This window comes from Humulus lupulus, chromosome 1 (assembly GCF_963169125.1).
Source record: "Humulus lupulus chromosome 1, drHumLupu1.1, whole genome shotgun sequence".
Classification (NCBI taxonomy): Eukaryota; Viridiplantae; Streptophyta; class Magnoliopsida; order Rosales; family Cannabaceae; genus Humulus; species Humulus lupulus.
The window spans coordinates 292,147,639-292,163,025 of NC_084793.1; the positions used below are offsets into that span (position 1 = coordinate 292,147,639).

Here is a 15,387-nt window from a genome sequence, read left to right on the forward strand (position 1 = left end):
TTTTTTTTTTAGAAATGGATTGTTGGATTAAAATGAATAAATTGATTTTTTTTTTAAAAAAGAATAAATTGATAAAATGATTGAATCATATATGCAATCATTTTATCCCAGCTCATCATATCAGGACAAGTCAACTTGGATTAAAAAATATTCAATTGGACAGATATGATTTTTCTTTATCTTATGATTAAGAAAGTCATTAATAATTAGACAAAATAAACAAATAATCATAGTTTTCAAGTGAAAAATATTATTCGTGAAAACTAATTTTGTTTATTCACATGTAATGCTCTTAGAAATTTTACAAGTAAAAATAAATTATTAAAATTTAAGTTCTTTATATTATTTTTGTGTAAAATATGTTGATTTGCTTTTTTTCCAATATGATATGAATATGGAGAAATTCTATAGTAAGGTGTAAGTTTAGTCCTACTAATAGGGGTATTTTTGTTTTTGGTATAAAAATTATAATCTAATTTTTTTTATATATATGATGATGTATATTATAGTTATAGTAGACACTTTTATTAATTTTTAAAAAATTCTAAAAAAATGTAATTGATTATTTGAACTATTTTTTTGACATAATAAATTATTCAAAATTTCTTAAAAATTGGTGAGTTGTCTACTATAATAACACGTACAAACATCATAAAAAAAAAAGAATTATAATTTATGTACATGACAGAAAGAAAAACAATCTTACTAGTAGAGATTAAACTGACATCTCCATTATAAAATTTCCCTCTAAATATTATGTGGACTAATATGCCCATATTGTGGTTCTGTTAAGTTTGTATTATAATCCAAAACACCATCCTATGAAAACATCGTATTTTACTAATTGCACTCATTATTTTTTCTAATACTGACGAACAACAAAGACCAAACCTTTTGGTATTGTAAAAAATAAATAATTATGTAGAATAACGATTGATAAAGGTTATATATATATATTTGTCCTAAATATTAGGGGTGAATATTTGACTCAAAAAAACTTGCAAAACTCGCAAATTGAAAACCTAATTTTTTGCAAAATTCGTTGACTTCGGGTGAAATCTGGTTCGAACCTGACATGGTTAGGATCGGGTTTGAGTTTTGAAATTAAGGACAGGTTACCCGAACCCGAACATAATTAAAAAAAATTAATTTTCGAAAAATTGATGATTTTTTCAAAAAAAAATTACTAAGGCCCAATTTGTAAAAAAAAATCAACATTACCAAACTAACAACAAAGTTAAAAAAAAAACATGTAAAAAATGATATTTTTGAATTTTTTTTACCAAGATTCATTTTCAGCCCAAAGTCTATTTTTTGACTAATTCCACTCGAAACACGACCAAACCCCAAATCCAAAATCACCCTAAAATCCAAAAATTTCGAACCGAATTCGGTACTACTTTTCTTCACCTGAAACTGCAAAACACGAAAACCCAAACCGTGTGTAACCCTACTAAATATAGGTCTTATTTGTTTGTAGGGCAAATATAAGTGAATTGTTGACTTATATAGTGTTTTTTTCTCAAAGCACAATAAACTAAAAAGTATTAAAATTAAATTTATATAACAAACTAAACCAATATAATTTCAACACTCCCAGCTTCATTTTCAAAACCAACATAATTGAGTCTAGTAACTTTTTTGGAGTAAGTAATTTAAGCTTAATATGAAGAGAGAGAGGGTTCTGAAAAAACATAGTGGTATTTATGTTCCTTTCACCAATTTGAAACTACTATTTAATGCTACTTTCCATGAACTTCGGTTTTGATGGGAATTTTCTCATTGAAATATCACATCAACCTCTATTATACTCTTACAAATGGGCTGAAATCTGTCTATCAATATGTGTACTTTGTCAAAATAATTTAGGCTTTTGAAAAAGAATCTTCTTTTCCCATTTCCCATTTCCTCTAACCAACTTTTCTTTGAAAAATATTTAGACCTAGACAGACGACTAGTGTAAGTGTGTATACAAATTACAATACATTACTTCTCTTTGGCTACGCAATTTTGCCCATGTTTATTTTCACTTTACTTGAACCAATTTACTACCCAACTTCAATTTCTTTTTCCTGGTTACATTTTAATTTTGGCAATCCAAACAAACAAATAAATAAAAAGATAGAAGTTGTAAAGTAAAACGTTTCAATAATTATAATGGCATAACACTAAAATATATTTTTTTTTACATACACTTTTACAATATACTACTATGTTTGCATCATCTAAATATCATGGTTTTCAATTTATTTATTTTAGATAAATTTACATAATACATTTCTAACAAAGTTTTTTTTATAATTTTTTTTTACATTTTTACGGTTTTGCTTTTTTTTCTTCATATTTTTAAATTAATTTTTTTTAAAATCATATCTTTTTAAAATCTAAAGTAATATTTTTGAAGAAAAAAATTAAAAACAGTTGAAAAGTAAGAAAAATGAAAAAAAAAAGTATATTTATGAATTTTTTTTATTGATTTCAACATTTTTTGTAATTATCAAAATTAAGGAAAGAGAAAAGTAGAAAAGAAAATTTAATTAAAAAATATTTAAAGGAATGAATCGTGTTCAATAAAATAAATGATATAATGCATCAAAATTATTAATTTTTTTTACAAAATTTGATGAAGGACTCTTTTATCATCAAATCTTTATAGTTTAAAGAAAAATATATATTATTAGAACCACCATTGAGTGTGTTCTTAAAACTAAACTGACTTTGGTGTGATAGACATTGGGGGAGTAGTCTAAAATCATACAGCTACATTGTTTGAGCTTGCCTTTGTTTTTTCTTCTTGTGATCCATTTTCAAGCATATTTTTATTTTATTTTGTTTATTGTGTTTCTTCCAAAATTATACATTTGTCCCCCTTATATATTTTTTTACATATTGGCCCTCCCTATTCCCTAAACTAACAATCTGCCTCCGTCAATCATATGTTAACCTCGTTATTAAGATGTAAGCATTTTGTTGCGCTTTAACGGTGATGGTTCTTGCTTGTTTTATTATAGGAAAATTCATCCTCTCATAGCCTACTATTGTAGAAGTTTTTTTTTTTAAAAAAAATATATACTTTTTTAATGGGTTTAAGAATATTTTGTTGTATCTATACTAGGGGCTTATGCAAATAGAAAAATTCAATAACAATTATTATCTCAACTAACTTTATTAAATAATTATTTTATTTTATCTCTACACACTTTAATATTCATATAATTGATAAGATATTTAAAAAAAAAATTATAACTTATTATAATATAAAATTTAAGGAAATTCTTCCATAATCTCCTAAAAGGTGACTAAGGATGTTTTTTTTTTTTTGGGTATTTAGATAAATAAAATTTCAATTTTTTATATGATTGTTTATATTGTATATTCCACAAAATCTTGAGAAATTCTGAATAATTTAAAATGCAGAAAATATAGTTCAAATATTTATGTTATATGCGTGACTATTATTTTTTATATCTGATGCAACATAATATTTAAATTATAATTTTAGTATTGTAAATTATTAAAAAAAAATTAAAATCTAATAAAAGTTCTACCCAAATTATAATTATAATATACACTGTTATATAAAAAAAATTAATATTATAACAATATGTACCATAAATACAAAAGGGTGCACCAATTGCCACAATAATCTTTTTTAGGGGACTACTTGAGAATTTCTTAAAATTTATTTTAGGTCCAAAAATTAAAACCAGAATTTTGTAGGAGTGTATATAAATGATGAAATTGTAGATAGAAAGTATAGTGTGTATATGTGTACGGATGTTATAATGAAAATAATAATCAAACAAAACAAAACTCAGAGGTACGGATTACGGAGAAAATGTCAGAATAATGTTTAATTACGGAAAATTTTGGTTAAGTGAAGCCTCACGTGCGCATCACACACCACTATATTTGTTACAATCACCTTGTCTGTCACATTCTACTCTTTACACAGCCCCAATCATCCAATAGAAAAAGACTGTCAGACTATTTTTTACTATTCTCACTCTTTCGATCTGACCCACTCGCTCTTTGTGGCGCGTGTGACGCGTATCTAAGTTTAAACTAAACCAGCTCCAGCTCTCTCGGTTTGAAGCTCTGTTACTACTTTCTTTTTTGCTTAAATTCCATAGCTTTTCAAAACCGGACGCAGCAAATCCAAGAAAGCCAAAACCGAACTTGACTCAAAAAGAAGAGCTGAGAGATAGAGAGAGAAAGAGCGAGAGATTCAGTCACTCACTACTCGCACTTTCACGGACCCAAAACCCAGAAGAGAAAAAGAGCAGAGTACAGAGCAGTAATGGGGGATATGTATGACAAAAGCATTTGTTCATCTTCGGCATCCGATGAAATTTCGCTTTTTCTACAGCAGATTTTGGTACGGTCTTCTTCTTCGTCTTCGGCGATGAGAACGCAGTTCTCGTTGACGTCGCCGGGCAATCTGAGCCGTATGTGTCCCTCATCGAAGATGGTTGGAGATGGGATCTCGGCGGTTGATTCTTCCGGTGCTTATTTCATGGGGAATAACAACAATAATAATAATAATACGAGTGGTGGCGTGGCAGTCGTAGCTCCTAATAATGTGTCGTCGTCTTCGGTGGGAGCTAGTGAGAATGAGAACGATGAGTATGATTGTGAAAGTGAGGTATTGATTTTCGTTTCCTCTGTTTGGTTGCTGAGAAAAAAAGAAAAACACTTTTGGAACGTTAATCAAATTAAAGCTGGAGTCTTTGACTAGTAATCTAATAAGAAAAAAGACTTCTTTTTTTTTTTTTTTTGTAAAAAATTATTTGATCTGATTTTATTTAATCATTATTTCTATATATATTTTTTGGAAAACGTAGGAGGGTCTGGAAGCATTGGTGGAAGAGGTTCCGGCGAAGAGTGCAATGGGTCGAGGTTCCTCGAAGAGAAGCAGAGCCGCCGAAGTTCATAACTTGTCTGAAAAGGTTGTCTTGTCCCTTTGATTTCTAATCTTAACATCTCTTTTTGGGGGGTGGTTTTTAATGTATGAAAATGGGATTGTTTGGGCAGAGAAGGAGGAGTAGGATTAACGAGAAAATGAAGGCATTGCAGAATCTAATTCCAAATTCTAACAAGGTAACTATATATATAATATGTATGTTTTTATATACACTCACTTTATGCGAGTCAAGTTTGAGACTAAAACAATTTGGTTATGTTTCCTACGCAATAGACGGACAAGGCTTCAATGCTTGATGAAGCCATTGAGTATCTCAAACAGCTTCAACTTCAAGTACAGGTTCGTAGTTATCATGCTTGTTTTAGTTATATAGGTGTTTGTGTAACTCTCTCTATCTCTCTCTGGATATTGAGACTATGTAGTTCAAGACTGGGTTAGGTTATATCATGAATAGTATATGTGAACTGTTAATTAGTGGTATGGTCAATGCTAAATTTTGAAACGGGTTGAACCTGAATTGACTAAATGTTTATGATTGATGAGAAGAGTGATAGTTTATAAATACTACACCCCAAATAAGAGTTTTGTATAAACTATAAATTTGAAGTGTTGTTTCTTTTTGTCTTTTGGGTCCCATGATTGTGTTATGCTGTTTGCTACGTAGTTGGGTGTAAAAAAAATCTTGGAAAGCTCATATGAAAGAGGGTATCCCTATCTCCCAGGAGTTGTAGAAAAATATAATATTATCTGGCTTCTCATCTTGATTGTATAAAATAGATGACTTGATTGATGTTCTATAACTAAGAATTAGTGTTAGTGAGACTTCTTGTGTTGTTTTTAACTGAGATGTGGCATAACATTTGTTAAGGATGATCAAAGCTTGGTTTTTTTTTTTTTTTGCTAAAAGTTGCACCTTTACTAACAGATGCTCATTTTGAATGTTAAGGAGCAAGAATGAGTTTAATTTTTGTAACCTCAGAGTTGTTTAGTCTATTTCTTTCAAGGGATCATGTATAAATTTAAGTACAAAGCTAATGCAAACGGCAACAAAGGAATAAAAAAGATTGTTGATACTAAGGGTGACAAAATACTAGATTCAATAACAAATAGATACAAAGCAATATGGCACCCCTAAAAAATCTTACCTTTCATTCATGCATAGTTTAGTTAGTTGCCTCTCACTGCTTGTTATTTCGGTTTGGTTTCTAATTTCTAATTCTTGGGATGATCCACAATTATTGATTCCTATAAGCTATAGGCTAGCAGAAAAAGGGTTCTGCTTTATATAGCTAGGTAAGGTCAGCATATATGACGATAGTTCTCTGTTGTATTAAGGAATTTCTTCAAAAGAAAATTTAATGATAGTATTACTAAAGGGTTTCATTTTGATTGCTTGTGTTGTGGTCCTTGTTTTAGATGTTAGCAATGAGAAATGGATTGAGTTTGCATCCAGTAAGTCTACCCGGAGCGCTGCAGCCTGCTCATCTGCCCCATATGAGAAGGGACTTTGGTGAGGAAAATAGGTCTCTGCAGCTGAACATGACAGGCACATATCCTATGAATCAAGAAACTTCAACACCGAGTCTATTTTCAATTCCCAATCAATGTACCTCCTCAAACCAGCAACTGGCTCCAGACATGTTAAATATACTCAACTCAGAAGCCACTCTTGGGATAGAATCACAAGTCCAGGCTCACCCAGGGGCCTCCTTTCAATTGCAAACATCTGCTCAGGTTGTTAATTTTACTTTTCAATCATCTGTAGTAACGCATACCAAGTTTATGGTATGTTTAACTAACTAACGAATCAATATCCTTTTCTTTTGTAGGAAATATCCAGAGAAAACAGAATTCATCACCAGCAACATACAAGCCTAAACCAGTTAGAGAGAAGTCCTTTAGGTATTTGTTTACTTTCTTCATATCTTCTAAGACTACGAAAAGACCTTAACTATGTTTAATCTCACTTTTTTTTCTTCTTCTTATTCTTTTGTATATGATCTTTACAAAGAATTTGACATGGAAGCCATGGCTACAGTGACTTCATTCAATAGACAAGCATCGGTTTTGAAGGGCAATGATTCTTTAGAAACTTGTTCCCTTGAAGGAGATTGGTCAGAAGGTGGGTTACTTAAGGCTCTAGAACAAAGCCTAATACTTCCCTCCCATTTGAATAGGTGAGTCTTTTTTACATACGAGTACTCCCTCGATGCTCATTGCGCATATTCATGCAGTTTTTCTTCTATGTTTTTGGATTATACCAGCATGAGGACAGGTAGAACTTGCTCAAATGACAACATCAAGATTGAAAGAGCAAACCTATGACTCCTCAACTTTCCAGACTTAGTATAGCTATATAAGATTATGGCCTGCTTCTAAGCTGAACTTCAATTGGGTATATCTTTCTTTTTCTTGAATGCTTGAACCTGGGGAAAGCTTGTTACGTAGCTTGCAAAAGTATATATGACTTTTTTCTTTTTCTTACTTACTCTTAGTGACCACATAGATATTTTTACATGTTTTTGTATCTATGAGCACAAGACCAGCATTGTTCACAATATGCTTAAATCATGTAAAAATCTTTTGTATGATGTCAACACGCAGAGCTACAATGGTGCTCTAGTTAGATTGTTGAACTGAACTTGGAATAGCAGCAGCTTCACTTGTAGTGTCACATCTAGTTATCCAAACCCTTATATAAAGATGGCTTAATCGGAAGTCTTATCTTATCAGAGTGATATATATATATATTATTTATGTGATGTATGGAGGGACCAAAAGATAATTAACCAGAGATAGAATGACATGACCATTATCCTAACTGCCCCTTTGGGCGAAAATGTGGCTCTTTGAGGGAGCCAAGCTGAACTAACACGTCTCTCTCTCGCTCTCTCTCTCTCACACACATCTTTACTACCATGTTGCCTATTGCCAACCCCATCTACATGGAGACATCATTAATGGATTTACACTCAATTGGATAAAAAAAAATTGATGTGATGCGACTGTTCGTTCAACATCATAGTGTTTTGTGAAACATGAGTACTTTCTTTTTCTTGATCATTAAACATTGGATGATTAACTAGTCTCTCAAAACTCAAATCAACTATTCACAAACAAGCAAAAAGATTGGAAGTACAATTCATTTATTGATATTTATTGACAAAACACCAATTCTTCATTGATAATCTTAAAAGCACAAAAACAATATAAAGAGGATAAATAACCTTAAAAACTTTTACTAGTGTGAATTATTTATCCTACAAAAATATACAACATAATTTATCTAATTATTAAAAAGTAGTAATTTATACTAATTTCATTATAATATTATTCCATCAATAATTATTAGTTACCAATTACAATATTAATTGACTCATTCAAACATTCTATAGTTACTTTGAGTGACAAAATGTGTATACATTGGTACGAGAATTATATAGTTAATAGGTGTTTTATATATATATATATTATAAATATGAGTTTAACGAAAATTGTTTTGTTCTCGTTAGATTTAACATTTTTTTTTTCTAACACCGTTAATTTGAAACTTATCTACATAATGTATATAAATCAAAAAAAGTTAAAAAGTAATAAAATTATCTAAATAAGATAAATAAATTGAAACAATAATAAGAAATGAGTCATAATAATTTCTCATCTCATATTTTAAAATTTTATATTAAAGTATTTAAATTAGTCTATCAATTATGTATGTATTCAAAACTATAACTTAAAAATATTTATATGTTTAAATTAATTTTTTTCTTTCTTTTATTAATTATTTATTTTGTTATTTAACATATTTTTTATCCAATTATATATGTAATAGTGAAATAAGACATATTTTTATTTTCTTATTTTAATAAGAAATGACTTAAAAATTGTTCTAGTCATTAATTAAATAATATATATAACTTTTTGTTGGTTTTATATTTTTTAAATAATTAATATATTTTCTAAATAAAAATTGTTGTACGTATTTTTCACAGCCGACACGTGGCAACCGTCAGTGGCTGGCTAGGATGTTTGTGACATCCTCGGGGCATGTTACTGCCCAAGGCCTGTAGTTGGAGAAAGGATCTTCATAGATAAGGTTTTATCCGAAGGGGGCGGTAGGTGTCTTAGTGAACTACTCGCCGATGTTCGGTCTCGGGGATGGAGGTTGTAACGCCCTACTGCCTTAGAGCCGTTACTAAGTGAGTTTAAAATGTGCATTTAGCTCGCTAATCGAGGCTTTAGGACAAAAGTGTAATTAAATCATAATCAGAGTCATAAATTTGAAAATAAACCTTTCATTGAAAATTATAAAGCGTTTAACATTTGGGATCCCAGAAAATATTGTTTAGAAATATTTACAACTCAAAATATAACCAGGGCCGACTAAACGACAAAATTCAAGTTTAGTACAATCATCTCCCAAAAAGACCCCTGGCCGTGGCAGTCAGGCAGACCAGACATGTACGCGCCGCCCGTCACGCTCACCATACTCAAGGTTGATCGACTTTCCCCTTGCCTTTACCAGCACCATAGAGCACCTATAAGCCGAAGCCCAGCAAGAAAACCCTCACAATCAGATAATATATGCATATCAAACACTTAACATAAAATCAAGCCATCATCAGTTTATACACGTACGACCATGCCGTCCTAGGCGCTTTACCAGGCCCTGGGTTCGCGGTCTATACTGCAAGGATATCCCAGGTATCCTTTAGGGTCTCGCCCTGGCAACTCGCACTCCATGTGCTAAATGCTACTCCCGGCCCCTTGCCATTCTCGGCCTCCGCCGTTCCCGGCCTTCGTCGTTCCATCATTTATATACACACATAATATAACTAAACAAATATTTAAACACATATAAATTCAATCAAAGGGGCCATGCCCTGCAACACAAGCTCTATGGGAACAATAGTTTTCTTACCTGTGTCCCGAGCACAGTTCCTTAGTTCGAGCCTCGCTGAAACCCTAGTCACAACGCATTTATAATTTCCACTCTAAATAGATTTGGGTCATAATTCTAATCTCCGGAATGTTGAATTCTATCAATCCGGGTGATAGAATCTATCCCAAGCCTTAACTATTGAATTCCCGAGCCTAAAACTCCTCTAGAACCCAAAAATGCACTAAGCGTCGCGTCCCTAGGGACTCATGTCGTGGCCCCCAGCTTAACCCGAGGCCCTGCCTCAAAATAGCCTATATGCGCCGCAGCCCTTCCTGAAGGGCGCCGCGGCGCGCCTTCAATTCTCGACGCCCCAAATTCTAAGGGGTCGCGGCTCAACAAGAACAGCGTTGCGGCCTGACCCTTCAAGCTCAGAAAAACTCACCATTTCCACCTCAAAAACCAGTCTAATTATCCCCATAATCAAGCCAACAATCCAAACTAATCATCACAGAGGTCAAACTATAGATTCAGCAACAAAACCCAACAAGAACTCAAGCCAAAAACCTCATTAAACTCAAATTCAGTTCTTCACCCAACACACATGCATACTCTAAGAAAACCAGCAGAAATTCCAAACACAATCCTTATAATTTAAAACTTACCCTTGCTGAATTGAGTCTCTGAGTTGATATCCCAAGCCCCAAGCTCCTAGCCTCCAAAGCTCTAACTTGATTCCTAGCTTCCAATTGGTTTTCACAAGTAGAACATCCAAGATGTCACTAAGCCTCCAAGAGTAGAAGAGAAACAGAGTGAGGGAGAGGGTGTGGGTCGGTTTAGAGGGTTCCAAATGGTATTATGTTTTGTTTTATTTAACTTAAGTCTATAAGGTTACCTCAAGGCTCGGGGTACCAAAAACGTCCCCAAGGGCAAAATGATAAATTTCCCCAATATTCCCTCCTAGGCATTCTAACCTCAAATATATCTCCAATTATTTATTTCCATAACCTGATAACCCCATAAAATGACTGACACCGGAAATACCCCTCGACTCGCCCCGAGTCGGATTTTCGACCCCGTTGTAACTTTCTAGCTAACCGCTCCCTAGAACTGTCTCGGATCATGCATCATAGATATATCGCAGGTATATCACAATTATCACATTTATACCCTCAACGGGCTAAAATTACAGTCATACCCCTAATAACCAAATGGGGCCCACATGCATATTTAATTCACCTAAACATGCATCACTAATGACATATCCACACAAATTCACATATTAAACAATAATTCTCTTATTGCCCTCCAGGCACGCTAATCAAGGCCCTAAGCCTTATTAGCAAATTTGGGTCGTTACAGAGGTTCTCCAGCTCGGACAATTAAGGCAAGAGGTCTCGTATCTTTATCGCCTCCCAGGCCTAAGGTGTTGGTTCTTGGATCTAGGAGGTGGAGCAATGTGTTAGTGGGTGCGGGTTTTCAGAGTCAGAGGATCGTCTGACAACCTTTGTGGCGCGATCCGTCAATAGTGTTGTCGAGTGTATGATTCGACAATTCGCACACCCACTACGCTGCTTGACACGGGTGTATGTACAACATGCCCTGACATTCCCAGGGGCATGTTCCCCGTAAAGTCGTTACCTTTCTGCAGTGGGCCCCGCAAATCTTGCATGGCCGTAGCTTCTATTCAATGCAGCCCAATGCATTGAAGTGTATTAATCCCCCAATTATGGAAAGAATGTGTATTAATTGTTTATGATTAACATTAATGACCCCAGCCTCTATAAATAGGGTTGAGAGTCTTATTGTAAAGGGTTCGGTTTTTCAGAGAGAAAACTACTTGTACTCAGAGCAGTCTAAATGTTGCCTGAGAAGACAATATAAAAGCTTGAAACCACAAGCTTGCAATCTCCTCCCTAATACTAGAGACTCGTAGACTAGGGTTCTTTTATAACCTGAACCATGTAAAAATATTTGTGATCTTATAGTTATTTCTTTAACCTCTCTTATAAAAGTTGATCGCGAAAAAGGCAGTCAACATTTTGGTGCTTTCATTGAGAGCTTGAAGAAAGCATTTGAAACATTCACAATCATGGTAACTACATGAAGAAACATTACAGATGAAGTGCCCCCTCCTACCGAAGTTGAAGGAGGAGAACCCAGTAGGCAACCACCTTAGGACGTACCTGAGATGATGGAGGACTATGATGAGTATGCTAAGTATGACGGCGAGGATAATGATGCCGACCAAGGTATTATGAGGATGAATATCCTCAGCCCATGGAGGCAGAAGAGACGCTGGAGGTGGTGGTGCTCCGCGAGCAAGTGGCTACCTAAAACAAAAGATTGATGCTCAAGAGGGTAACATCGTTGCCCTTCAGGAGATGGTGCTTGCCATGAAGGCCACTCTTGCAGCCCAAGGGTTGCAAGTGGACCCCAATGGCAACATGCCAGTTGGGCACCCAACAAGTGTGCCACCTGCACACCTTGTTGGAGTGCCACCTCTCAACACAGCTGATGTGCCTCCTGAACACCCGGCTGCCGAGGCGTGGGATCCGCCAGCTGAGGTGCCCATCGGGTACCCAGAAGGAGTTGGAGCCTTAGCGCCACCGCAGGACCGTGGTATAGGAAAGGCCAATGATGACCCTGCTTCGAAGCATAAGAGGGACCGTCAAGAGCCTAAAGGCCACCCGGCTCCGCAGCAAACTGGTAAGGGTAATGAAGCAAGGGTTCGAGGACACCGCCAGGCAGACAGTGCCTGTGGAGCTCGGGGCCCTTCGGCCCGACGCACTCATACGGACCGCGCGAGGCCTAGAGCTGGTATCCCTTCGGGACCAAACCAGTCCCACGGGAATAATCGCCTGAGGAATGCCCCACAGAATCAGAAACGGGGCATGAGAATCTTGGTAAACGAAAATGAGTCCGATGGAGAAACTGAGGTGGCCCGCCCAGAAGATAACGGTGCGTTCCAAGGACAAGCTGACCTACAAGACAACCTCAATGCTCGGAGGTGCAATAAGGCCGGAGTCCATGAGATTGCTAGTAGAGGCCCATTAGATTCCGAGACAATCTCAACGCTCGGAGAAGGGTTGCCCGGCACAGAGCATCAATCTAGATCGCGACCCGCTCTGAGCAGAATTAGAAAGTTTGAAGCGAATAATGCTCATAATGGCCAGGCGACAAGGCCACGAGTCTGACTCGGAAGATGAGGAGGTAGAGCCATGTGCTCCTCACCTTGTTGAGGCCCCACTACCTTTGGGATTCAAGCTTATGATGGTGGTTGGGATCCCACGGACCATTTGTCCAAGTTCAACAGGCTAATGTCGGTGCATCGTGTATCCGACGATGCAAAATGTCACGTGTTCCCCCTCACCCTAACAGGAGCAAAAGATGAATGGTTTAGGAGGCTCCGACCAGGGTCTATTCAGACGTGGCAACATTTATCATCCGCCTTCCGAAGACAGTTCATAGGGGTCCGGAAGGTAAGATTTAAGGTCAACAGCTTGGCCAACATCAAGCAAGGACCATTTGAGACCCTCAAGGCCTACATCAAACACTTCAAAGAAGAAGCGGAAAGAACTAAGAGGGTCGATGATGGCCAACAGCTGATGGCGTTGCAGGCTGGCATCCGCGCGGGATCCCCACTCTAGGACGATCTCTAGCGAAGGGGACGTCGGTGTAATGACCCAAATTTCCTAATAAGGTTTAAGACCTTGATTAGGAGGTCGGGAGGGCCATAACTGATTTATTATGCAATTAAATGATTATATGCATGCTTAGGTGTATTAAATATGCATGTGAACCCATTTCTGATTAATTGGGTGATTTTCATATTTTGGAAATTTTGGGCATATTTGGCATATGTATGGTGCTTCATTATTATTTGGTTATGCTAGGGTTACTCAGCACGAGACGATCCTAGGAGGTAAGTTAGTGGGAAAGTCACAACAGGATTTATACTTGACTCGGAGTGAGTCAAGGGGTATTTAGCACATTACCAGGTTATTGGGTAATGGGAATAAATATTTGATGATAAATTGGGAGTTAGTAAGATCAGGGGGAAATTATGGGAGTTTTGACTATTTTACCCCCGGGAGAATTTTCGGGACCCCGAATATTAGGATTTTCTTAAGGCTACTTAAGCTTTGAAGAAACCTGTTAAGAAATAAAAAGAACGTTCAGAACGTTCTCTCTCCCTCAAAGTTCCATTTCCGTCTCCCGGTCACATTTTTGAAGGAAACTTGAGTTCTAGGACTCAGATTCAAGCGAGGATCGAGGCATAGCGATTCTAGGGAAGATTAAAAGCTTATTAGACGGAGGATTTAGTTGGGGAAACGACATAATCAGAGGTAATTCAAGTTTTAAGTTCTAAGTTTTTAAAAGTTTTTAAGCTTGGATTGGATTTTGTGATTTAATGAGTTTTTGATTTGATTGAGGCTTGGGTTTTGTTGATTTTGGATCATGGGGATGTTTGGGAACTTTGATTTTAGGATTTGGAGATGTTTGGATAGGTTTTTGGAAGGTTTTTAAATGGAGAAAATGAGGTTTTTGGCTGGGTACGTGTTCGGGCCGCGGCCCAGGCTTGACGAAGAAGGTTGCTGATGGGCAGTTAGGGCCGCAACGCAAGGTGGCAGGCCGCGACGCTAGGCACAGGCAGAAATGGGTTCAGCATCTGTTTGAACGCGGGCCGTGGCGTAGGTCTGGTGTGGGGTTGTGACGCTAGAGGGCAGTGTTGCCTAGATTTTGTTTTTAGTCATGGGAACTTAACTCTAAGGGCCTGTGATCGATTCTACTACCCAGTTGAGTAGGATTCGACGTCCCGGAGGCTAGGTTTGAGTCTGGAAGTATTTATTTACTCATTTTGATGAGGTTTTATATTATCGTTGTGACTAGGTTATCACTAGGGGCTTGGAATCAGGATCGTGCTTGTGGCTCGTTTATTGGTAACCTGTGCTTGGACTAAAGGTAAGAAAACTGAACCCAGTATGTGATGCATAAGATACATGAGATTATGGCATGGCATGAATGTTGAATATGAGATTGATCAGAGCTTGAGTCTCTATATTTGTGCATGATTATAATTATGCTTCTGATTATTGATTAAGCAAGCTAAATGCCTTATATCTGAATATTTGACATATGATATATGTCTGTTGGCATTACCTCATTGAGGAAGCACTGACTTATTAGTCAGGGAACGACAATGGTGTTAGTATTGATGGTGAAGCTATGACTTATCAGTCAAGATCGACAGTAGTACTAAGCACTGGTCGTATGGTATTGGCTTATGAGTTAAGAATGGTATTAGCGTGTTTAACGCAAGCCCAAAAGATTAGATCTAATCGACATAAGCATTATCATCAGACGCATGAAATGCTTGACTAACCTTAAGTTCGATGAAAACTAAAAGCGCTTATCTAGTCTAATGGCTAGTTATTTAGAGCCAGAGCCAGAAAGGCTAAGGTGACCTACACATCACATGGCTAGGAGGGTATGGGACCTCTGAGATAGACTCATCAGTCATCTGACCGAGATAGACTTATCAGTCAACTGACCGAGATAGACTTATCAGTCATCTGATTGA

At 36.1% G+C, this 15,387-nt stretch overlaps 1 protein-coding gene across 4 annotated transcripts; it reads left to right on the forward strand.

The window, feature by feature from the left end:
* The first annotated feature begins 3,890 nt into the window (after positions 1–3,890).
* LOC133809731 (transcription factor SPATULA) lies at positions 3,891–7,642 on the forward strand. 4 transcript variants are annotated; one of them, XM_062245975.1, is made up of 8 exons: positions 3,891–4,645; positions 4,845–4,949; positions 5,035–5,100; positions 5,198–5,263; positions 6,341–6,658; positions 6,754–6,826; positions 6,963–7,046; positions 7,189–7,408. In XM_062245975.1, exons 1-8 carry the CDS (start codon positions 4,301–4,303, stop codon positions 7,191–7,193), a joined length of 1,062 nt encoding a protein of 353 aa, XP_062101959.1. In that variant the 5' UTR covers positions 3,891–4,300; the 3' UTR covers positions 7,194–7,408. The 4 variants fall into 4 exon arrangements, with proteins under 4 accessions (XP_062101959.1, XP_062101957.1, XP_062101958.1 ...); XM_062245973.1 differs by having other exon boundaries at positions 3,897–4,645; positions 6,963–7,101; positions 7,189–7,642; XM_062245974.1 differs by having other exon boundaries at positions 3,898–4,645; positions 6,936–7,046.
* Positions 7,643–15,387: the final 7,745 nt, after the last annotated feature.